Raw genomic sequence first — 24,967 nt, forward strand, 5'->3', positions numbered from 1 at the left:
GCATTGAACCAAATGCACTTTATTTTCCAGTTAATATATCAGTGTTCAATAAATATAAGATTTGGCTGGTTTTGTTGATTGAAGGAGTTTAAGCATTCATTTGAAAGTAATAAATATCGATATTGGAGTCAAATCAAATCAAGCTGAGCTATATCGAGAATCGTATCGAATAGGCTCATCCTAGATGATACACGACATATATGTATGTGTAGATACCGTATTTTTTTTGGACTATAAGGTGCACTTAAACTCCTCAAATCTTGTCAAAAATTGACGGTGCGCCTTATAATCCATTGCACCTTTATATATGAATAAAGTTCTGGTGCAATTTGCTCAGAAATCTGTTAAAATGTGTATCTATCTATCTCTCTTTCACTCTCTCTCTCAAACAAAGAGGGACACATGGTTGTATTAATGCACCAATGCATGGTATCGATCTGGGTACTCTGGCTGTTAAGTGCTCAGCAGCCTGGAGGAAGAAACTGTCTCTGCAACGCTTAAATGAGTTTAATTGCCGTCATCATTTAGGGATAAATTCACTGCTATTGCAATGGCAGAATCCCCTTTCATAGATGGGATTAAACCGAGCACTGTTTTCTTCACGGCGCGGTGAACGGGGGGAGCGTTCCAGCTCTGATAGGTCCACAATAAACAGTTCGTGTAGCTTTGAAAAGGGTTCGCCACGGTAATATTGCCTATTGTCGGCAAGTCCCTCTTCCAGTGATATTTATATGTGCCGCTGTAATCTCTCGTCTCCATGGGGATTTATTGTTGTAGCCGATGAATGCCCTCACCATAGAAACCTGTTCCTCCACCCTTGCCCTGCTACGCCCTATAGAATAGGGTGGGTGGGTCGGATGTGCTCCTGTATCACCTTGACAGCTCTGCTGTCTTCATTACAACATATAAAAGAAAAGGTTTGGGGGCATTAAAACCAAGAGTATTACAGCTTTTCTTTCCTTTTATTATAATGTCTTCTGTTTTATCCCCCCTGGTTTACGCTTCCTAATCCCAAAGCTGTTGTGTGTCAGGCTGTTTGTCTCCCATGTTTGAGGCGTAAAGATACATTTTATGAATGCGGAAAATAATCCAGTCATCTCCGATCTGGGTAAACGTTGCTTTCCTCATCCTATGGATATTCTGACAGAGCTGGAAAACAAACGGGTGGTGCTTTCTCTCTCTCTCTCGGGTTTACTCTCTGGGTGGGACTCTCTGTGAACCCTACAAAGCAACATGCAGCTGCAATCCCAAAATTATGCAGTCATAACTCTGCTTCAAAGATACTCATAAATGCTCCAAACGAGAGCAATGAAAGTGTTAGGGAAATGAAAGGGGGGGTGGCATGAAAACAGAGTCCAGGAAGTCTAATTCCCATGTTGAGCGTCGTCTATTAGTCGTCTATTAGTAGGGATGTGCTGTTATTTCTTCTTGCGTTTTTGTCTCCCACTTTCCGTCTCTCAGTGTCATCTCCTCTTCGACTCCGCCTCCCCCCCCAGCCTCTGAGTTTCTCTCCCGCTTTCTGTCCTCATTTCTCTGAGCGGTGGTCCTGAGGGGGGGGAGCTCTGAGGGATGGAGGAGCGAAAACGGCAATGACAGTTAGTAGGGCAGGCTCTTCGCTAGTCGGTGGCGTGTGAAAGAGAGGCCGAAAAGGACAATAAAAGGCAGAGAGAGCTTTTCAGAAGGAAACCGTAGGTGAGAAGGAAGGGAACTGAGGAGAGAAACACAAACAACGCTAGGTAAGGCTTGGGTAGGTAATCAGCTCGTGTAACCACGCATCCGTCCATTGCTTTAGGAAGCAGGAACTAACACGGAGAGGTGGAAAGTGTGCGGCGGCAGTGTGATCAGCATCCCACAGCAGTTAAGAACGAGTTGAAATTTTCACCCGTTGGTAATTATCTCTCCCCCCCTGTGGTAGTTTTGGAAAGCAAATGACTGTAACGGGCATCATATTACATGCAGAAAACGGCAATTAGCCAGCCACCCTCCGTGCCTCTGGTAATGATTAAATCAGTTGAGATATGCCAAGCGAGAGACAGAGGTAAATGCAGAGAAAGCCGAGGAATGTCCAATCAAAAGCCCGACGCTGGGGTTTCTCTGCCGCCCGTCCGCCCCTCTGCTCTGACTTTTTCCCATGTGGACAACCTGCTGCCTTCAACCTCATCAATTGAGACGAATTGGAAGTTGCCTTTTTTAATGAAACAAGAAACGCAGGACGTTAGCTCGGTGTTTTAGCCTGCATGTAAACCATCTGTTACAGCTGTAGCTCAGAAACACTTGATGCTGTGAGGGTAGACTAATGGGCTCCTCTGGCTTATATGTGTTATTGGAAGACGAGAGAGAGAGAGGAGTTTAGAGGGAGATAATGTAAATTGGAGAGCTTGGAAGAGAGAGAGAGAGGGAGAGTCTTCCTGAGCTGAGAAGAAAAGAGCAATGAAGAGAAAGTGGTGGGAAAAAGAGAGAGAGAGAGTGTTGTGAGAGCGCTAGAACAAGGTTCCCGCTGTTAAATAGCTGTAGAGAAAGAGGGCGAGTTTAAAGCAGGCCTAAGTCGCCGTGACGGAGCTCCACTTAGGTGCCATCTCTGGATAAAGCTACTGGGAGCTATGGTGAAGACGAGCGCCGTCTCTGAGAAGGAACGGCAGGTTGTTTGTAGTAGAATATGTGTTTTAAAGAACCAAAATCCATGTAGTGTTATCTATCTGGATCTCTGTCTATTGATATTTACTGGAGTTTACTGTAACTTCATGTGTGCTGATGGACCAGGGCTGTGGTCTCTGGCCTTCCAGCCACCACCTCTGTAGTCAGCAGCAGCGTTCAGAACTAAAACATCCGCTCCTAAATGAGGCCTTTTAGATCACCGACACTGACACTGTTCACTGTTTTATACAGAGACCCTAAAGTAGGTGTACAATGCCCTGCAGGACTTTTCATACCACTCGGACCATTTCAATATTTCTTATTGGACCATTGATTGTTATAACCACCACTTTATAGCCCAACAAATAATAATTACATAGTATACAGTGGAAGGAAAATTTGTCTGTGGTTTTTCACAATTTCCTACTAAGAAAATCTGCCAACTGTCATCAGCATTCTTGTTCAACCATCTTTACTCGTCACCTAAACGTTTTGGCCTACATTCAGTGAGCTACACTATGCGAGCACATATTCCCCACCGCGAATACACGGTGGTGGCAGCGTCATGGTGTGGGGAAGCTTTTCTCCAGCAGGGACCACATAGCCAGTCGGAGTCCGCGAGAAAGCCGATGGCGCTGACTTCAGAGCAGGTCTGGAAGAAAACCTGGTGGAGCTGTAAAGCAGTTGTTTTCGTCAACGACGACAAAATTATTTTGTTGACGCGCCTTTTTTTCGTGACAATAAGGAGGCGATGACAAGCTAAACATGGCTCACTGATTACTAAACATGACGAGATGTGTGGGAATTTTCGTTGATGAGATTAGGTGAAAATGTTAGTGGGTGGTCTGTTAGACGATCAAAATGCCTATTGTTCATGTAAACGGTCAGTCAGTAGCAGCAATGCTGCTCCATCCTATCTTTGTTTGGTCACACCCACCCCCCACGCTGAGTTTATCAATCCATTGATGGACCATGACGGCCACGGGACGCTCTACAAATGAGCTTGGTGGTCGGAAATTATGAAAGGATCTACGGAAATAGTTTAAATACGAGCCATCCGAAAACCAAATGCATTGTAGAGAGAGATGGCGGTAAATGTAGACACAAATTAGATGGAAAACTACCACAACTCTTAACCTGAAGACTCACCATGCTGATGTTCTTTCAAAGGAAAGTTACTATAAGGCCTGTTAAAGCCTCAGTGTGTAAGACTGGCGCACCATCTAGTGAGGTGCTAAATGAATTACAAACGACTTCGCCGTTTAGCGTCTAATTACTACTACAGAAGCCGCGTAGTGTGACAATATCAACAAATATGTCCTCCGTGTATTTGGTACCAAGCTACTGCTAAGGTCTACGGTCATTGGGTGAAATAGCTTTTGGCTCCGTTGCCAAGTCCACTTATTATACGGGGACTTTAGGCCTGTTTTTTTTCTAAAGTCGCATTTTTTTTTTGGTGTCGTTCCTGAACGTGAAGTCGCTTATTCGGGCTCTAAAATAAGCGACCATAAACGGGAGCTTTAAAGAGACCCACTCGCGCTGCTACAGACACCGTGAGCCGGCTGATATTTCTCCTCAAACACACATACAACCTGAGAGAGAAACAAGACGAACAAACTAGCCGTTTCTGCCGGGAGGACAGAGTAATTGCTGCTCTACACTGCCCTGTTTCTAACATTTATTTCGCTGTTATATTGAATTAACTTATCCGTCCAGCAGAAAATCTGAATCCCCCGCATCCATTTTGAATCCCTGCTGCCTTATTATCTCCATTTCACCTGGTAATAAAAGCTGCACCAATATAGACTCTTCTTTTCTCCCAGTTATTACTACTTTTTCTATCCAGAAACACATAATGCTGTATCCATCCATCCATCCATCCATCCATCCATCCATCCATCCATCCATCCATCCATCCATCCATCCATCCATCTTCTAACACGTTTATCCCTGTTGTGGTTGTGAGGGGTGCTGGTACCTATCTCCAGCTGTCAGTGGGCGAGAGGCGGGGTCTGTGAATGTGTACATTGTACACATTAGTGAGAGCGATTGGGTGAATGTGGCTATAGTGTAAAGCGCTTTGAGCGGTCAGGGCGACTAGAAACGCGCTGCATTAATTCAGTCCATTTAGCATTTAAAACATCAACCGTGACGAGGCTCGTGACGAATCCTCTGAAACGGGATCAAAGCTGTGGAGCACGCGTAGCTCAGTTCCCCAGATCCACAAGCACCTTCAGGTCCTCTCTTTGATATGTCATACTAATATAATAATTTATGACTTCTTTCCTCCTTTTGAATTGACTGATTGCTGAACCGCTCTGAGGAAAAACTAAAGAATCCCTTTGCAAATGTTTTTTCAGTAGAGAAAAGCTAAAATATTACCAGCCATGTGTCTTAGATGGGATGTTTTAGTGGACTGGGGTTACCTCTTAAGCAGAGCGCGTTTCATCTCCTTGTTATGTCCTCCAGTCAACCAGTTTATTGCTCTCCCCCCCACCCACCAGAGTTACACCTTTCCCCATCCATCTCTCCTCCCAGCTCTACCTCATTAGCCAATCATGCGTAAGAAGACCCGGTCTATTTTTACTCCTGTCCTCCCACCTCTCCCTCTGCACTGTGGATGTTTGTGTGTGCCCGTCCTCTTTCATTTAACATGTCAGGGCGCAAAAAATGAAAGTCAAAGACCGTTTCAGATGTTAATATAGGAAATTAAAGGATGAAAGGCATTGGAATAACAGGTTTTTACTTGAAAACCCTTTAATAAAAGTGTTCGGTTGCTGATTCTCACATCCAGGGCCGCTTAACTTCTCTGCAAGAAGCGCCATCAGCAGATTAGCGCCCCGCTGCTCCAAAGTGTCCGTCGTCGTTAAAAGGCTGTGTGCAGACCGCGCCGCCGGAAGCAATTTGGGTTGAAGAGTTTGCGAAAGCCGAGCGCAGCTGCAGGACGAAGCTGCAGGACGAAGCTGCTGGGACTCATATTTTAACAATGGAGGAGTCCGCTCTGTTTATCTGGGTTTAAATGGCCACTGACCCAGATGAAAGTCTCTCTCTCTCTCTCTCTCTCTATGATGTCATAAACTAACGAGTCCGTTTGCTTCCAGCTCTTGTTTGTGTAAAGCAAATATTTGCATCGTGTTCAGCGTGCGACGTGCCTTCACTTACCTTCCCCGCGCCCTCTGTATAGAAGTCGCAAAAACACGGGGCCTGAAATCATTTCGTCATGACCGACTTTGCTTCGTCACTCGCCTCCTTTTCTTTATACAGATTGACCCGTTACCATGACAACAGAAGCGGGCTCTGAGACAGAGGTGAAGGAGAAAGCGGAGGAAACGTCTGCTCAGCCGGACCAGTCGGAGACGGCCGAGCAAGAAGGCCAGGAAGTGGCCAACGTCGAGGGAGAGGAGAAGGAAAAGGGGAAGGAGAAGGAGGGAAAGGAAGGCAAAGGGATAACCCGGTACCTGCCGACGTGGTTTAAGAAGCAGAAGTCTCAAAGCCAGGTAAGCGTCTACTGCTGTTGTTCTGCTAAGTAGCTGTTTATCTGTCCCTTTTTAAAGCCAGACGCGTTGTAACGACGGTCACCTTCTGCCCGTTTAGACATCTCCTACGAAGGAGGTCCCACCGGCAGGAGAACCCGTCAGCAAGGCGACGGAGGGAGAGGAGGAGCCTGCCCCGGAGGTGAACGGTCACGCCGAGGAAGTGGAAGAGAAAGAGGAAGTGAAGTCGGAGGAAGCCAAGGAAGCAACAGCAGCTGAATCCGACTCCACCGCCAGCGCAGAAACTGAGGTAAAGATGTGAATTAAGTGCTTTTCATAACACACAGCTTTAAAAGTTGCCCTTTAAACTAAAAGTCTTTCACAAATGCAGCCATACAGAGTATTCACAGTTCAAAAGGTATGGCGTCAATGATCACTGTTGAATATTTTCACATTTATTTAGCATTTATATATTTATTTTGTGTTTTTAATAGGATTTTACATGACAGACCAACAAAAAATAGTGCAGAATTGTGAAATAAAATCAATGTTCTGTATCATTTAGGAAAATGGGGTCAAAATAAAAATCTAGGAAGTGTGGCTTGCTTTCCCTCTGATACCCTTGAAAAAAAGACTTCAGCCCCGTTGCCTTCAGATTTTCCCCAATTGTTAGAGTGCATCTGTGTGTCATGTAATACCAGTAGAAACCCAGCGGTTCTGTAGAGAACAGCAACGTCAGCAATAACGTTTTGAGGAAACTCACTGAAGGGTTAGAAAAAAATAAAAAATAAATGCAAACCTATCAAGACGTGGCGTCCACTTCAGCTGACAGGCTAGACAAGCAGAGCATTTATCAGAGAATTAACCACGGTGACTCTGGAGGAGCTGCAGTGGCCTTTACCCTCACTGACCAGTCAGAGGAGCATTAGTGAACTTCCTGTTAGAGTGCACTAAGTTGTTGGGCATTTAGCAGTTGTGATTATTAGTTTATATTAGTATTATTTAGTTATTTAAGTAACCAAGTAATGTGGTATTAAGAAACTGGATGTGTAAAAAATGGCTATCAACTCGCCCCTAGCACTTTGGTTTACCGTAGCGGTGGCGTATAAAAAGCCTGCTCCATGTGCAGGTATGTTAGCGGCAAATCTGAGCAGGAAAAGGTTAAAACGCGCTTTGCCTGAGCAAATTATACATGAGGAATCCAGCTTTTATTGCCTTACGACATCATGTTTGTGTTCTTGTTCTTTTTACAATGAGGCTTTTTTTATGTCGCGGGAGTATTTCAGAGAGAGGACCTCTATGGGGGGAAAAAAGGGCTAGGTTTTTTTTTTTTTAAGCGTTAAAGAACCTTAAAAATATCCTTGATAAACATGGATATTCATTATTATCCTCTGTAAATTTTGCCTAGACAGACAGACAGAAAGAATTGAAAGTGTTCTCCAGCGTGCATACATGTGTTCTTGCATCCTCTGATAACCTTATGCCAAACGGACCCACCCATTGACATCAAGCTTTTAGTCATGGGGCCAAAGGAAACGCCTGCTTCTATTTAAACAGCATCAAATTGGAAAGGAGATTACACAAGGAGCATTAAAGGGGGGAAAAACGGGGTTCCTCGTACTCGGGTGGTTCAGGTTTGTGTTCAACAACGACGAAATCTGATCTCATTTAGACGTATCGGCAACGATGTTCCTCGCTTTTTTCCTTGCAGCCGGCCAGGGAAGAGAAGGTGGAAGACGCCACAGCTAAAAGTGAAGAGACGACCAAAGAGGCTGCTGAGGCAGAAGGAGCAGAGGAGGAGCAAAAGGAGAAAGAGCGCCAAGGACACGTGGAGGCTGAAGCCGACGGAGGAGAAAGCCAGACTTCAATTTTCCAGTCTCCCCTTCGGCTGGTGAGGAAGAACAAGATGAAGGTGGTGGTGTGTCGCGTCACCCTCCTGGATGGGACTGACTTCACCTGCGAGGTGGAGGTAAGACGTCGATGAAATTCACACATAAATAAAAGGCAGCCTTGTGAAGCTGAGAGGCTACACGTGAGTGCCGTTGTGTCTATGATGTAATCACTAATGGGATCAGATCTGCTGTGTGTCTTTGTAGGAAAAACGCTCCGGGGGTATTTAACTTCCTGACTCAAAAGCACAGCCATGGTGGCGGTACCACCTGCTCACATTGTTTAGGATGTAATTTAAGTGCAAAGCAGACCGAGCAGCTGGGGGGCTTGTCTGGTGACGCAAACATAAACGTTGAGCAGATTAGGGGGTCTCACCAGATTAGTTTCCCCATCTGTTGCTCCCCAATGGGCACGTGCCTCACACCCACCCCTCCAGTTCCATCTTCCTACAGACTGACGTCAAAGATTTTCACACCTCGTTGCAATTCTTCAGTAAAGGACGAGGAAAACGGTTATAGGTGATGGCCAGACGTTTGAAGCTGAAGCGATACGCAGTCCTAGGAGTAAACTTGTTCTTCAGCAGGTCTGGGACTGTAGTGGAAACTCACCTTAGAGTAAATAGACACAACTATGTTTGGGTCTGTCTATCGTTTGAAATCCCAATTAAATGCATTGAGGTTTGTGGTTGTGACGTGACAAAATGTGAAAGAGTTCACGGGGTATAAATGCTTTTACAAGGCACGGTCGCTAAAACCGTTTCTTTATTGAGAGATGGTTACATTTTTCTGACGTGGGGTTCACACTGCAAAAAGGGAACTAAAAGTAAGTAAAAAATTCTTGAAATGAATGTATTTTCCTTGATTTGAGGAGCTAAATAAGACTATTTGCCAATGGAATGAGTATTATTACCCCTAAAATAAGATAATTAGATATCCTGCACTTGAAATAAGATGATCAAGATGAATTGTTCCTATTGTTAGTGCAAAAATCTTATTGCATTGGCAAATAGTCTTATTTACCTGCTCCAATCAAGGAAAAATACACTGATTTCAAGAAAACTTCACTTACTTTTTGCTCCATTTTTGCAGTACATGAGGTAATTTTATGTAGTCAGTCACCTAACCTGCTGAATTTGCATAGGTTACACAAAGAGGGAAGTTTGCATGCAGACTAACAGTATTCAGACCGGCCTTTTTAATGGAACCGGTTTCACCCCTATAAAACAACCCAAACACTGCAAATTCACAACCGTGCGCCAAACGCTGTATCAGCAGATTGGAAACGTCTGCACTCTAGATTTAAACTGTGGCACATTAAGTGTATTGTGCCATGGGTAGAATATGAGGACACAACTTTAGACTCTGTCCTGCTGGGATGTCAGTGTCTTACACTCTGTATCAACAAACAAAGAATACCACGCATTCCTACGTTTTTTTTTTTTCCCCCTCTTTTACTGATCTTCTTATTCTAATATGAATTAAAAAACAAACAAACATCCAACCCCAGAGCAGCAAGTTCCAAAGATTTATTAAACCCGTAAGGTGGCTCGGACTTCTGTCTGCAGAATGATGAGACACAACTGGCCAAATCTGATGATGTTTATTGCATCAACAGATTTGTGATTCAGTAAGTTTAAGGAAACTTCAACAAAACGAAACAAAAAATAGGACCCAGTGATAAAAAAGCTAAAATTTCCCGTTGACTGAAGTTAACACTAATATGATGTCTTTGAGTTGTTGTGTGAGACTAAAATGACGGACGGTTGCTTCTGCAAAAAGTCCATTAATTTCTGATAATGGAAACCTCGACGGGCATTTTCCCGCTTTTACCATGGTCACTTATGAAATAAAATAAATATTAAACCAATTATTAATACTTAAATGTTTTTTTTTTTTATTTAGACCAGTCAGCTATTTGAGCCAAACTTTTTCTATAGGTGTCCTAAATCACTTTTTAACGGACACCCTGCACCCAATCAGAATCGAGTATTCACCCAGACCATGGTACAAGGTATGTTAATGACTACTAAGAACTGCTTACCAGAACCCCGTTTAAAAATAAAAATCTAAACTATTCTTTTAACTGCCGTTTTTTTTTTTTTTAAAGCTAAATTGTTTTCATCATTTCAGTTAATTATGTTAGAAAATGTTTCCCACACAGCGCGGACATTTTTAGCCCTACAGCCCATCGCATTCCCACACTTGCCCCCATCCAGCGGGAAGCATCCCAAAATAGCCACTGCGCTGATCCACTTGGGTCTTCCATGTCTGCTTTTTCTGCCTCGAGTACCCTTGAACAGAACATGGAGCAAATCCTGGGGGGGGTTTACCGTTTAGCGTTTACAACCCTGCGTATGGAAATGAGCCGTGTCCAACCTGCTCCCTGATCTACAGTGTGCCAACGGCCGGCTAGCCCGCCTGTGAGAGTCTACGGTTGTTTGAACAGAGGCTGCTTTGTGTCACAACAGATAACGCTGATACTGCAACTAACTGCTATTGTCCTGTAGCGAAACACACACACACATCCATCTATCTCTCCCTCCACATGCTGGCATAGCTAGGATGGCAGGATGGAAAGATGCACAATGCATTCCAGAGATTAGATTTTTCTGTTCTGACCAGCGGACCTCCAACACAGACAATGCCACAGATTTACACTCTCGCATCACTGGTGTTGTTCCAAGAACGGAAATCGTCTGGACTAACTAACAGGTTTCGGAGAGGAGAGCCTTGATGTCATCTATGTCTAATTAGACATACTGCACTTGAAATGAGATGATAGAGATGAGTTGTTCCTATTTTAAATGCAAAATATCTCATTCCATTGGCAAACCATCTTATTTACGTGCTCAAATCAAGGACAAATACACTAATTTCAAGAAAATTTGACTTATTTTTAGTTTAGTTTTTGCAGTGTAAAGCCTGACCATTATGAAATATATTCACACTAAATTCATAAAGTCTTGTTTTTATACATGACAATGAAATTGGCACAAAAGGGGACCGAAAACGTTATCAGAGTCAACAAAAGTCTGCAGTAGCCGCTTGCCTTGAGGCAGAATGTCTAAAATGTGGCATTTTTTTCTCGCCTTGAGACTTTGACCAAGTTTATGGGGAGAAAAAAAAACACCCACGTTTCCAGCTGTCCCACGACAAAAAGAAAAATGAATTCTTTCAGCCCCTTCCTTCCACCTCGCTGTCTGGCCACCAGTGTCGGGAGTCTGGCTCGGCCGAATCCCCTAAAAGCAGAAGAATTTGACCTTATATAATTACTTTGTTCTTTGTGACCGCCTGCCCCTTCGTCTCCTCCGCCCTCCTCTCTCTGACCTTCTGTCTGTGTGAAGGGGGCCGCTGTGTGTTTCGGGCACATGCATTCACAGATGATTGTAAAATGTCACCGTCCCAGCCGAGCGTGGAGGGGTTTTTACGGCCAAGGCTGGTATTTGCTTATGAAACCACTAGAAAGCGGGGAATAACCAAAACAGAGATGTACTACTAACAATTTATGTTTTCTCACTGCAACATTTTCCAAGTCTCCAAAGTATGTTGGAAACCGTTTTTAGGAGACGTTTTGTCATGACTTTTATTTTATTCCTTTTGTGTCTCTGCAGAAACGAGCTAAGGGGCAGTACTTATTCTTCAAGGTGTGCGAGCACCTAAACCTGTTGGAGAAGGACTACTTTGGCCTGACGTACAAGGACAGCCATGATGAGAAGGTGCGCGTGCTCCTTGAGTTGTAGGTTTAAAGACGAATGATCTCAGGATGGATTCTGACTGTCCCTGTGCTCTTGTTCCTCCTTCTGTGGCTTTCCAGTGTTGGTTGGACCCCACGAAGGAAATTAAGAGACAAATCCGCAGTAAGTTCACCTTTTCAGATCATTCTTTTGGCTCTTTCCATCCCTCCCCTGCACCAATTCATTGCACCCATGCGTCCACCCGATCCTCCCACCCGTCCGCCTGTCCGTCCATCCAAAGGGTCCACGCGTCTATTTGACTGAAAAATAAAGCAGCAGTGGACTTGGCCAGATGGCTTGATTAAGACATTGATATTTATTTCATGAATTATCCTCCCGCCGGCAGACGAACCAACCGGCTAAACAAAAGAGCGGAGACACCGGAGAGCAGATGACAGCAGCGGTGCGGCGTTAAAGAGTTTACCAGGGTGTCATCACTCCGCTTCATTATTTATAGACCTTTTCAGTGCCCGTTGTTAAGATTTTAAACGAGATATGAAGTGTGGCGTTTCACCTGTTTAGGGTGTCGGCACCTACTGGGGGGGGGGGTCTGCAGCTGCCAGCTTAACGAAGCCTTGTTTGGTTTTCTATGCACAGAGCATGACGGTTACTGTGGGAAAATTTGCGTCAGCGCGTGAAAATGTCTTCCTTGTTTGGTAAAGCGTAAAAACATGTTATTGGGACCTAGATTTGCTACAGTCAGTCAGTTCCTGAGTTGCATGTGTTTTATTTTTTATTAAAATATTGGTTTAAACCTCTGTGTTCCTGTTAACTTTCCTTTCTTCTGTATATAAAAAAAAAAGCTGAAGAAACCGGACCTCTAGTCAAAGACAGAAACCGTATAATTTGTCGTTTGTGCCGTTCATACCTTGCTTCTTATGGTTGCCATAACAGTTAAAACAAAACTCTAACTTGACAGTAAAACCGTGTGATTTAGGCCCCAGAAAGTTTACGTTTTGTTAATTGGCAGTCGGATACGTGAGGCTGCAGAGTTTGGGCGTGTGCAGAACGTTCGTGGTTCATTCCAGGCTCCTCGTGTGAGCGTTGCAGAGCCTGAATGCCTAGATAAGTGCTATGCATCTCACTCTATACGCTCATTTGTGTATAGAGTGAGTGAATGTTTACAGAGTAGTAGGGGTTACACAGTGCATGCTCACAGCTTGTGTATTTGCAGGCACAGGGCCACGCAAATCACAGGGTCGACACCATTCTTCTCTAAACTCCCGTCATCCTGAGAGCGGCCGTCGACTCTGATGCAAAACAAAATGGACTGATAATTTTAAAGCTGCTGCCTGTGATTTGCTCCAGGGCTTATAGGAAAGTTTTAGTCATGTTGGCCTTTCAAGTCTTAGATATTGAAAAAGTTAGAAATGTGTTGCTTGCACTCCGAGCTTTTGAAAAACAGTCTTGGCCAATAAAACAGATTCAGGTTCGGATGTTGTAGAACCGTGAGTTTCTGCAATGTGAGCCGTCTTCTAGAGACATTTATGCCCATTTTTACTGTGCAAAATAGCTGAAGCTCAGTCAGACTGGATGGACTTTGACTTAAATGTGATTTGATCAAAGCCAGGGGTCCTTGGTCCTTGAGGGTCCGTGTTCTGCAGCTTTTAGACGTGCGTCTGCTTGGGCTCACATGAATCATCTAATTAGGTTATTAGCAGGCCTTTGGATCTAGGTCTGCAGGGCCGAGTTCACAGCTGGACAGCTGGACACAGTTACTATACGCTGCTCCTTTTGCCCGGCCAGCCTGTTTAAACGGATGACCAGGCTTTGGTACGTTTGCAGTTCACATTTGTGACATTTGAGATGTTTAAGTAAAGTTTATTTATATAGCAACTTCTCAGGCAGGAGTCACAAAGTGGGTTTGAGGGGCCATGAGCAGGTTCTGTTCAGAAGATCTCAGACTGCCAGCAGAAGGTTGAGGCTGAATCAAGTCACAGATATAAGAGGGAGCCTGTCCATGCAGGACTTTAAAGGTCAGTACCAAAATGTTAAAATGTACTCAGTGTACAACGGGAAGCCAGTGTAGAGCTCTGAGGATAGGAGTTGTGTGCGCTCTTCTGCTTGATGCTGTCAACATCCTTGCTGCAGAATTTTCCACTAGCTGCATCCGAGCCAGGACTGTTTTGTTCAGACAAGTGAACAGGCTACAATAGTCCAACCGCGATGGCACAAATGCTTTAATGCTTCAAATGTTTTTGTTTTTTTGCTTTTTTTTACAACCTAAACCTTCCGTAAACTTCCCAACAACTTAATTTTCTGACAGTTTTTATGTTGTCCTGATGCTGCTAAAACCTTCAGAGCATCAGATTAGTTTGTGTCCTCTAGACTCTAGAGGACGCTGTTGCCGTGGATTTAGGGGCGTTAGAGTAAAGAGGGATGATTGCAAATGCACGCCACACTTTTCAGATTTGTATTTGTAAAAATGTTAGACTTGTAAAAGCTATTAGTATGATTTTTTCCCCTCCACTTAACATGTATTTACTCATTTGTTTTGGTCTTCCACACAAAATCACATCAACTTACATGAAAGTTTGTGGTTAGAACGGGAACAAATGTCAACATTTTGTTTGAAAAAGGCACTTTAAGCAATATCCTATGGATGTTAAATGTTTTTTTTTGTGCTGAAGATCCTTTGTTTGTGCATGTTTGTTTGCGATTTTATAAAGGTGACCTTTTCTTCAGAGTTGATGTTAAAATGTCAGCGTGGGTTTTTAAACAAGGCATCACCAGTATTAGTATTTGGGTATGTGGGCACTCTGTGGTGTGTTTTTACACACAGTCCTGGGGACTACCGTATTTTTTTTGGACCATAAAACGAACCGGATTAAAAGGTGCATTACATATTCCTCCCAAGTGTATAATATCACTCCGCCCCTCCGGTAGGGTTACCAGATGTCCTCGATTTCTGGGGAAAGTCCCCGTTTTGGAGGACCTGTCCCCAGCAAAAGCTGTCCACAGAAATGTCCCCGATTTCAGTGTATCACGATGGAGTACAAAAGTTTACCACAACAAGAGGAATTTACACCGTCCTGCTGCTGTACTGATGTAGAAGATCTTTGCCGAACCCACCTATATCATATATAAGGTGCTCTGGATTATACCATACATTTCTGAGAAAAATTAAGGATTTTAAGTGTGCCTTATAGTCCAAAAAATATGGTAAATTATTATTATTATTATTTTTTTTTATTTACATTTTTTTATGACACTTGTCATATCTGCTCTGCAGTCTATTTAGATTAGAGGTTGTAGCCTTCGATATGTAAACTTTATAAAACCTCCAATTCTCCAAATGACAGATTTGGCAGCAAAAGTTAAAAGTAAAACATCTTAAGTTGTTTTCTAGACCCCACAATGAAACAGTCAGCCATGCAGGAAGAGTAAAGGGTGTGTGTTTTGACAGAAACCAACAGCATTCCTCTATTAACGTTGGGCTGAAGCTAACTGGAGGGCATGCGAAGAGGGAGCAGGCCTGGATCTAGGCCAGTCGTAGGCCTCAGCTGTGTGTGTTGTTGTTAATATTTAACCACGGTGGTCAGCTTCGCTCCTTCATCAAACTATCTCCGACAGGTCTACATGCCTCACTGGATGCTTTCGTCTTGTGTTGTTTAGCCCCTGTAATGAGGATAAGCAGGGACATCTATAGGCAGGTCTGCATCATTTCCAGCCAAAGGGATGTAAGAGAGACATTAAAATGCTGATATTTGGTTGTTGCTGCCAAAGCATCTCTCTGGTCTACAGTCACTCTGGAAAGAAGACATAGGGCCTTCATTTTTTCCACATTGTGTGGACGGTACAGATTTATTGCTAGCTAAAAAAAACAAAAAAATTAAAACACATGAAGCCATTTTTACGAATTTAACATTTCACCCTAACCGAAATGTGAACATTAATAAAGTTGCCTGGGCAAATTCTTAGTTGTCCGGGTCACCGCAGTAGCAATCAGGTTTAAATCGGAGGCAGCCGGACATTAGCTCAGTGTGAAAACGTTTTCAGAAAGTCTGGCTGCCTCCGATTTAAGCCTGTTTGCTCTTAATAAGGTTATATGAACTTTAAATGCTGCAAACACTTTTCATTCAATGTTGCCACACTGCAAAAAGAGAACTATAAATAAGTAAAATCTTCTTTAAATGAATGTATTTCTCCTTGATTTGACCAGGTAAATAAGATTATTTGCCAATGGGAAGTATTTTTACCCCTGAAATAAGATAATTAGATATACTGCACTTAAAATAAGATGATGGAGACGAATTGTTCCCTATTTTAAGTGCAAAAATCTTATTCCATTGGTGAATAATCTTATTTACCTGCTCAAATCAAAGAAAAATACTCTAATTTCAAGAAATATTTTCTTGTTTTTAGTTCTATTTTTGCAGTGCAGCTAAGTTTCTTTTTTTTTTTTTAAGTTATATGCATTTTTATTTTCACCTTACCTTTTTAAATACTAATCGATAGGCCACATTTATCAAACAGATAACACAGCTGTAAGAAATCTAAAAGCTCTCCCAAGCCTGAATCTAAAGAGGTTTTCACCCAGTGTGACGCATCTTTTCCTCGTGTTGGTTTTCACTCTGATGTCGGGGTTTTCTAAGAGCAAAATAGCCAGATGACGATGATGTGATGTGCATTACATCATTTTGGTCGGGTGGAACCGAGCTCAACGGACGGGGTGAGAGGCCCTGACAGCCGGGGTCTCTGGCTGGAGCCGGAGCAGAACGTAACGCAAGGTGCTAAATGAAGGCTGGCTGCTGAAGACGTTGGCCGTCGTATTGAAAGTGATGACAGCTCTGTTTTGATTCTTTAGTGAAGCCGGGGGTTGTTACGCAACACTTTCAGTGTGTGATCATGTTGCGCAACAGCTGTCCTGCAGCGTTTTGCTTCATTTCACCTGCTTTCCTACTTGTTTTCTCTCATTCATTCCTCATACGTGCCATACCTTCTGTTCTCTATATATTCAAGTCTCTTTTCTTGTTTTACTGGGGTGTAAATTGCTCTAAATATGAATATTTTCTTCTTCAGGTAACAACTGGCATTTTGCATTCAGCGTCAAGTTTTACCCTCCCGACCCATCACAACTCACGGAGGACATCACCAGGTACGCACGCACGCACATGCTCTCCGATTTTTGCAGCGGCGTTCTCGTGAATTGAAAACGAACAACAGGAAGTTTTCACACCTTATTTTTGATGGCATCCGAAGTTGATGCAAACTCACGAAAACAAGAAACTGGAAATCAGCAACGTGTGGAAGAGGACAGCAGGAACCAGAGGTTGTCTGCTGTAGGCGGCGCAGAGTAATTCCTGGGCTGACGAATGAAAACAAAAGTAAAACAAATCTTTCTCACTGTGACACGGTCCATGCACTTAACTTTGGAGACTTGATTTTACTGGCAGGAAATGATAACCTACCTTAAATATTGTTCATGCGTCAAACATCTCAACAGTCTTATCAGATCTAATGGGTTTTCTCATTGGTATGGAGATCTGTGTAAAGAGTAATTATTGACTTTATCAGTAAGCTCTAAGCTTTATGGTAAAGAATGAGAGTGATAGAAGTTAAATTGTCAGATATTGACACCTCAGTTAAAACTGAATGATTATATAGAAACTAGTCAGTTATGGAGTCCAAAGGGACAGAATGAATGTTCAGTATTCATCATTATGTAAAGTTATACCTTTTGTTAAAGGTTTTATGAAGTCAAGCATAAGGTGAGTACAAAGGGAGGAAGGCCTTTGAGATCTGACGCCAAAAAACAGCTTTAATCATAAAACGGGTCAAGAGGGCTTCTGGATCAGACGGCTGTTTTATGTATCTGAAACACTTTGGGTTTTTGTTCCTGGTGCCATCATCTCTAACCCTCTTTCTTTTTTTTTTGTTCTTTGTTCCTAAGTACTGGAGGTGCCATTAGGAAAAATAAGTTTTTCCCAAAATCAAAAAGAGGGGGAGAGAGGGAGAGAGAGAAAGAGGGAGAGAGGGAGAGTTCCTAGCCAAAGGTGTTACTTCCTCAAGGTCACCAACAAGTGCTGAAGTATTCTTAGCAGGAGAAGAAGAGAAAGTGTTCATTTCTAAAGCTTACTGAGATCTAAACAAGCAGAAATGTCCTCGCTTTACAGAATATTATAATTCATTCATGCATCCAAACAGTCTTGATCATTACAAACCAAGGCTGTGAAATGATACCTTTGAAGGTTCTCTGCGGGTTTCAGGAACTTGTCCAGGGAATAAAAGTTTATTTTAGCGGAGATTAGCGTACATACCACTACCTAGTAACATTACGACTTTGATTAATGGCATTTCCAAACAATCCGTTTTCATCTGGACCTCCAGCCGTGAAGCCGACCGGTCCCACTTACCAGCAGACCCAGGGTGATATTTGCATTCATTGGGTGACTCTTTCTTCTTGCCACCCAAAGAAATACCATCACAATATCTACTTGTGGTCCAGTGCTGTTTCTTTTCTCTGCCAGAACTCTTTTTTCCGATAAACTATCTATGGCATTCAGCCGCTGTGGCCTGCTGTTTTGTGTCAGGCTCTTTGTTGTCCAGATTTGCTGAAAACAACTACCCACTCTGGCTGAAGATGAGTCATGCAGCAGAGCCAGGGAAAGTGAACAGGACCCATTGAAGATTTGGGGGGGGGGGGGGGGGTCGCTAACGCCAAAACAATATGCTCTGAGACCGCACAACGCTTGGTAGAGCTGCAAGTTAAACATGGCCAGGTGAAAGTACAGCCACACAAACTCAGACGTGTGATGAAGGCAAAGCGATCTGAAGCTACCAGCTAATTAAGAGTAAGGACAGATTTAAACTGACAATTCAGTCTCCTAATCTATCCTAGGTGTGTTTCCTACCTCGACTCTAATGAAGTCTGTTTCCAGGTTGTCTTTCCTGTTTCCATATGGCCTGTCTGTTTTATTAAACAGTTTATTTGTCTAATTATAAAAGAAGAATGTACTGTATTGTGTCAAGTCATCATTATGCCCCAATTAACATCGGTTGTTGCTACTCAACAAATGGGCGTTAAGCCTCCATGCCAGCAGTATCGGAGGCAGATTTTCCAGCTCATAAAGGTGTTTCCATCCCTCACAGGGATTGATGGAGACTGGGCTGGTCCCTGTTATATACAGAGTATTCATAGCCCTGGTACTTTATGACAATTTGTCACGTTACACCCTTGAGATGTATGAGGTTTTACTAGAATTTGATGGGATCAACCAACATAAAGTAGTGAATGATGTAGAAGTGGAAGAAAAGTGTGCATGGTTTTCCAAATCTTTCCAAATAAAGATCTGAAAAGTTTGACATGGGTTTGTGTTCAGTCCTCTCCTTCCCCCGAGTCAATGCTTTGTAGACCTTCGTAGAAATCTTTACAATTTAGGGTGAAGCACTAGAGGAAGTCCTGTTGTTCTCCAGTTAAGTGCTTTACCAGCTATAGGACTAGAAAAAGAAAACGGCCCTGCTGAGACGGCTCAAACAAAGGCATTTAATCCATACCTGCTTCCTGTTTGGACTCTGTTTTGAGTTTTTTTTTTTTTTTTTCACCTTATCGTTTTTAGGTACCTTTTGTGTCTGCAGCTGCGGGAGGATGTCTCTTCTGGCCGGCTGCCTTGCTCCTTCGTCACTCACGCTCTGCTGGGGTCATACACGTTGCAGGTAGAGACGAAACGTCCGCTAACGTTTGTTTCTGAATGCAGCGCCTTGTGTTTCTGAGGCCGTGCATCTTTAAGCGTGTTGTCTTAGAGCACGTTTTAGCCCTGGGACCGTTCCAGTAGCAGATCTTTGTTTTTTAAATCGTTTTCCAGGCCGAATTCGGCGACTACGAACCCGACCAGCCTCGTCCTTTGGACTTCATCAGTCAGCTGACGTTTGCACCCAATCAGAACAAAGAGATGGAGGAGAAGATCCTTGAACTGCACAAATCCCACAGGTCAGAGAGGACGGGGGTCATGTGAGCGAAATCCCCAGGCAGCCGTGGTGGACAGCTCTGGGTCTGGGTTTCACTCGTAGTTTGATATGTGTGTTAGTTCAGCTGGGAGTCTGACTGGATTGGCTTTTATGTCGTAAATCAGTTATTACCACGTTTTATGCCATGTTGGTAAATCTTCCTGTTTTTTAGGGGGATGACACCAGCACAGGCGGACATCCAGTTTCTAGAAAACGCCAAGAAGCTCTCCATGTACGGAGTGGACCTGCACCATGCTAAGGTATGAATAAATGAACGCCTCCTCTCCTCTTCCTCTCCATTGTTGTTGACATCTGGGGATTAGCCCGGCTCCTTTGATCTGGGCCGAGCGTGCCGGTGTGCTCGTGCGTTTGAATCCGCGTGTGTGTGTGTGTGTCAGCTGTACAAACACCCGGGGAGGCCATTTCCATGGGAGCAGCCACTCTCCTCGCCGGGACAGCGGACCGTCGGCCGACAGGGCGCATTTTTTCTGGGCTCTTTTGGGGCAAGCCAGAAAATCCACGGGAGAATAAGAGAGTCTGGAAATAGAAAGCCAGGATGCCTGATAGTGACGGAGAAAAGATAGAGCAGTTCAAATAAGGTTAGAGCAGGACGAGGGACGGGACGGTTAGATTTAGAGTGAGGCGAGTCCCCTTTAAGGACATGCTCCACTTCTGTCCAGCAGAGAGTACCAACAGTGGAAGGACTGGTTCTGCGGAGCGCTTTAGTTGCTGACTGTCTGTTCTGTGCATCACATAAAATTAATTGTTCTGGAAATTGCAAAGGTGTGACATACAGGGTTCTTTTTTGTTCAATGTTTTCTAGTTTTATTTATCCAAAGCCTGTAAAAGAGTCATCTTAAACCTCTTCAAAGGCGACTCTGGATCTTTTTTCCTGAAAGTAAAGCAAAGTGTTACGGAAAGGTGTGCTGGAGCTCAGTTTTTTTAGATTATGGTATTTATATGCCGTGTGATGCACGTCTCGAAACGTTTCCAAGCTTTTGGTGTAAATTTATTTTCCGCCAGGCGCACACCGCTGCTATTAAGTCTGCCTTACAGCAACGCAAGGTTGTGTTTGTGTGATAAATATAAGCAGAATTTGTGAAGAGTTTTATGATAATTCTGGGTCATTGCTGGATTTTTATTTTACCGCACGTCTTCGTCTTTTGCTTGGGACCCGCGTCAGTGTTAACAAAGGTTCTGGCTCAAAAACGTTAGCGTTCCCTATCTCACCCGTGGTTTCTACGCCTTTTACTGAGATGACAGAGCAAGCGCCGGGGTGACGGGGAGTTTTCATTGGTTGAAGTGAGCATAGGATCGCACAGCACTCCCTGTCCTGCACCTGTAACCCCGCCCTGCTTGTCAGCGGGCTGAAAGATGGCTACTGCACTTTTTTTAGTCCTTTTATAAAAACGTCAAATTTGCCTCATTGGAAATATTTTGCCGGGGGAAAAAAAGTGTGGAAACTAAAGGAGTGCCATCGCTCTCGTTTAAGGAACAGCTTAAAACAGAAGTTGGGTCTGTTCATGTCTGCTAATCCACCTACCTGAGCAGCTAGCCTGACTAATTCATCAGGTAATATCTGCTTGTTAAGCAGAAATAATTTATATTCTGCTCAATGAGCACTGGGAAACTACTCCAAAATATATTTGCTCTTTTATTTTCAATTATTGAATAAAATCTAATATTCTTCGATTTAGGGGTTCCACAGTGTTTGGAGAACATAGTGTTGTGAAATTACAGTTTATTTTAGCTAATGGAGTTTAGTTTATGGACACACAAATCTGTATTGCAAACATCATTCAGGTATGTCATGTAATACTTCAAATCGAGGTATTAGTGAGGTTCACAAAATAAAGGCCAAATTTTAACTTGCTTTGCTGATAATAAATGAAAATTTGTATCTAATTAGATGCCATGCAGCAGGCCTTTCTAACTCTTTTAGCTGCCAGAGCTAAGTTATTACACAAAAACACGACCACATCTTTTCCCAAACTGATAGATGAGCAGTGGGGACCCCACAGGTGTCTCCATGACTTCTTTTGACAATTGTCCCGGTGGTTGAGGGTGATAATGATTCTGCGTCAGCAATCGACCAAACAACTAAAGTCTATTAGTTCCCGCAGCACAGGAACGGCGATCGATGGCTGGCTTTTAGCGCAGCATGTCCTTGTGATGTGTAAAATGTGGCCGGGCCCTAGTAAAGCTGTCCATTACCAACATATTGCTGCACTCTCCATTAGTGCAACTGATTATCCTCTGTTAGTATATCGTCGTAATCAATTCACCATTACTACCACCGTATGGCCCTGAATTTAAAAGCTCTGCTGGTGAGTTAGTCTGAAGTGTGTGTGTGTTTGTTTGTGATAATTGAGCTTCTGCAGACTACTTTAAAAATCAATTGATGTACAGCATGATCTGGTTTGGACACACTGGTGCCATCAGCTCCAGTTTATTATCAGATTGATATATAATTGCTTTATCAAGTCATTTTCTCTCTTCTGCTTCTTTATCTGACTATGACAGGATTCAGAGGGAGTGGACATCATGCTAGGCGTGTGCGCCAATGGGCTCCTGGTGTACAAAGACAGACTTCGGATAAATCGGTTCGCGTGGCCCAAAATCCTCAAGATATCGTACAAGAGGAACAACTTCTACATCAAGATCAGACCTGGAGAGGTTTGTAGTAAATACACCTGCAGGGACGGCTGGACGGCTGTCCCGACGTTGCAGAGCACGCCTACTCCGCTGCACACACTGAGCTATATAATACACTGGAGTGCTGATTTTGCCGAAAAACTGAAGTCACTGGCCGCCATCTTGCTACTCCCTACTCTCACAGAATCCCATAGGATTTGGTTGCAACAACAAGCAGTTTTCTGGCTGTGTAAAAACGTTTTATAGGTAATTCTATAGTCAGTGGATGTACTAACACTATCAACTACTAGGAAATTAGCTGCTGAAATATTTTAATTCAATTCAATTCAATTTTATTTATATAGCGCCAAATCATGAAACATGTCATCTCAAGGCACTTTACAAAGTCAAGTTCAATCATATTATACAGATTGGGTCAGATTATACAGATTGGTCAAAAATGTCCTATATAAGGAAACCAGTTGATTGCATCAAAGTCCCGACAAGCAGCATTCACTCCTGGGGAACCGTAGAGCCACAGGAAGAGTCGTCTGCATTGTACATGGCTTTGCTGCAATCCCTCATACTGAGCAAGCATGAAGCGACAGTGGAAAGAAAAACCACCATGTTATTCATATTATATATGTATATGTTTTTGTATATTTTTATTTATATATTTATAAATGTTATATATATATATTTAAATACATAAAATGCAAAATATTTCAGCACATGACTTTATCAGTACTTGATAGTTTTAGAACATAACATAAAAGTATATGACATTTGACATTTTAAAAGTCTTAAGCCCCCCTGAACATGAGAAAATCCTTGTTATTCGATGCTGTAGCGCACATATTCCCTAGTTACTGGGGGAAAATAGGGAGTACCAAGATGGCGGCCGGTGGCTTCAAAGCGACTCGTTCAAACAGCGGGGGATTAGCACTCCAGTGGATGCACATAGTTCGGTTTGTGCATCAAACATGCTTCTGCCTTTTTGTTTCCCCGACAGACGGAGCAGTTCGAGAGCACCGTGGGATTCAAACTGCAGAACCATCGGTCTGCTAAAAAGCTGTGGAAGGTCTGCGTAGAAAACCACAGCTTCTTCAGGTAGATGATGCAGACATTCTCAGAGAGATGCAGCGTAGGGTTCTGGGGGGGCTCAGCAAGAACCCGTATGTTCATGCGCCTTTATAGGCTGATGCTTTTCGGTATCAGCTGCACTCACCCACAACCACAAGCTTGCTGGGAATCATCTTCCTCCATCAGACATGCAGAGAAATTAACACCACAGTATCATTTTAGTCATGCTCTGTTTGTTCGTCTCCAGGTTAAACGCACCGGAGGCTCCCACCAAGGCCCGCTTTCTGACTCTGGGATCCAAGTTCCGCTACAGCGGGCGAACTCAGGCCCAGACCCGGCTGGCGAGTTCCCTCATCGACCGACCCGCGCCCAGCTTTGAGCGCACCTCCTCAAAACGCATCAGCCGCAGTCTGGACGGAGGTAACGCTGGCAGCCCCTCACCATGTGAGCAAGGCGCCATATTTAAAGGACCCCTTTTTTAAAGAGTGTCCATCAAAAGGAAATGTGCCTGGAAAGAGGAATGTCGAGCACGAAGCCCAGTTTGGAATTTCATCAGTGAATGCCTTTTTTTATGAAATGGATCTAAAATGCTCTTTGTCAGACCAGATACAGGAAATAGCTGGAGCATCTGTTTCCTGTCACACGGTGAGAGGCCGAGTGAGAGAACGGGAAAGATGGAAATAAAGAACGCTCTGTTTATTGAAAAGGCGAGAAACTCAGAGTATAAAGAAGCGGGACACATGACACCCGCCTTTGAGTTAAATAAGTGGGAGGTTCCCTCATACCTCCATGCAGAAATGCAACCTGGTCTCAGACCTGCCTTTATTTCTGCAGAGAGCAATTATTTAGCCCTCTGTAATAAAACAAAACGGTAAGAGACCACGCCGTTTTCCTGTGGTTTCCCACAATGTTTACAGATTCCACCTTTTTTTGCAGCTGTGTGCAAATTTCCACTTGCCTTACAACGACCCCTGCTGGACATATTGTTTTACTACAGTTCATGTTTTTTTGCTCTTTTTACGTACTTCCATTCCCCTGATCATTTCTAAATAAGCTAAACGCTCAAAGGTCAGCGCAGTGAAAGCTAAAACGTGGATAATTGTTTCAGTAGTAATTGTATTCCTGCTGTACACTGCAAAAACGAGCTTAAAATTAGTAAAATGTTCTTAAAATGAGTGTATTTGTCCCTGATTTGAGCAGGTAAATAAGATGATTTGCCAATGGAATAAGAGTTTTGCACTTAAAATAGCAACAACTTATCTCCATCTTGTTTCAAGTGCAGTATGTCTAATTGTCTTATTTTAGGGGTCAAAACTCTTATTCCATTGGCAAATAATCTTATTTACCTGCTCAAATCAAGGACAAATACACTCACTTTAAGAACATTTCACTTATTTTTAGATCCGTTTTGCAGTGTAGGTAGATCAACCTGCAGATGTTTCAGTTTATTTACCAGACCTTCAACTTCAGACTTGATTAAGAGTCAGCTTTTTTTTTTTTTAACAAACGTTGGATCTTGAATTTTCTGTCGGATAAAGCAGCTGATTTTCGTTGTGTGTGTTTCCTTGGCTTC

At 43.2% G+C, this 24,967-nt stretch overlaps 1 protein-coding gene across 15 annotated transcripts in view; it reads left to right on the forward strand.

Annotated features, from left to right (window-relative positions):
• epb41l2 (erythrocyte membrane protein band 4.1 like 2) overlaps nucleotides 1-24,967 on the forward strand; it is a 60,848-nt gene that overhangs the window by 13,360 nt on the left and 22,521 nt on the right. For 13 of the 15 annotated variants that reach the window (XM_012879034.3, XM_012879024.3, XM_021324766.2 and 10 more), the window contains exons 2-13: nucleotides 5,899-6,131; nucleotides 6,229-6,417; nucleotides 7,819-8,076; nucleotides 11,608-11,712; nucleotides 11,811-11,853; nucleotides 16,753-16,828; nucleotides 19,290-19,386; nucleotides 19,536-19,660; nucleotides 19,850-19,937; nucleotides 22,201-22,353; nucleotides 23,324-23,421; nucleotides 23,642-23,814. In XM_012879034.3, the coding sequence (XP_012734488.2) occupies nucleotides 5,913-6,131; nucleotides 6,229-6,417; nucleotides 7,819-8,076; nucleotides 11,608-11,712; nucleotides 11,811-11,853; nucleotides 16,753-16,828; nucleotides 19,290-19,386; nucleotides 19,536-19,660; nucleotides 19,850-19,937; nucleotides 22,201-22,353; nucleotides 23,324-23,421; nucleotides 23,642-23,814 (1,624 nt within the window). In that variant the 5' untranslated portion in view covers nucleotides 5,899-5,912. Of the gene's footprint in view, nucleotides 1-1,543; nucleotides 1,748-5,898; nucleotides 6,132-6,228; nucleotides 6,418-7,818; nucleotides 8,077-11,607; nucleotides 11,713-11,810; nucleotides 11,854-16,752; nucleotides 16,829-19,289; nucleotides 19,387-19,535; nucleotides 19,661-19,849; nucleotides 19,938-22,200; nucleotides 22,354-23,323; nucleotides 23,422-23,641; nucleotides 23,815-24,967 lie in introns of those variants that run through there. The other 2 variants (XM_036147569.1, XM_036147568.1) reach the window with 2 other exon arrangements.

This window comes from Fundulus heteroclitus, chromosome 15 (assembly GCF_011125445.2).
Source record: "Fundulus heteroclitus isolate FHET01 chromosome 15, MU-UCD_Fhet_4.1, whole genome shotgun sequence".
Lineage (NCBI taxonomy): Eukaryota > Metazoa > Chordata > Actinopteri > Cyprinodontiformes > Fundulidae > Fundulus > Fundulus heteroclitus.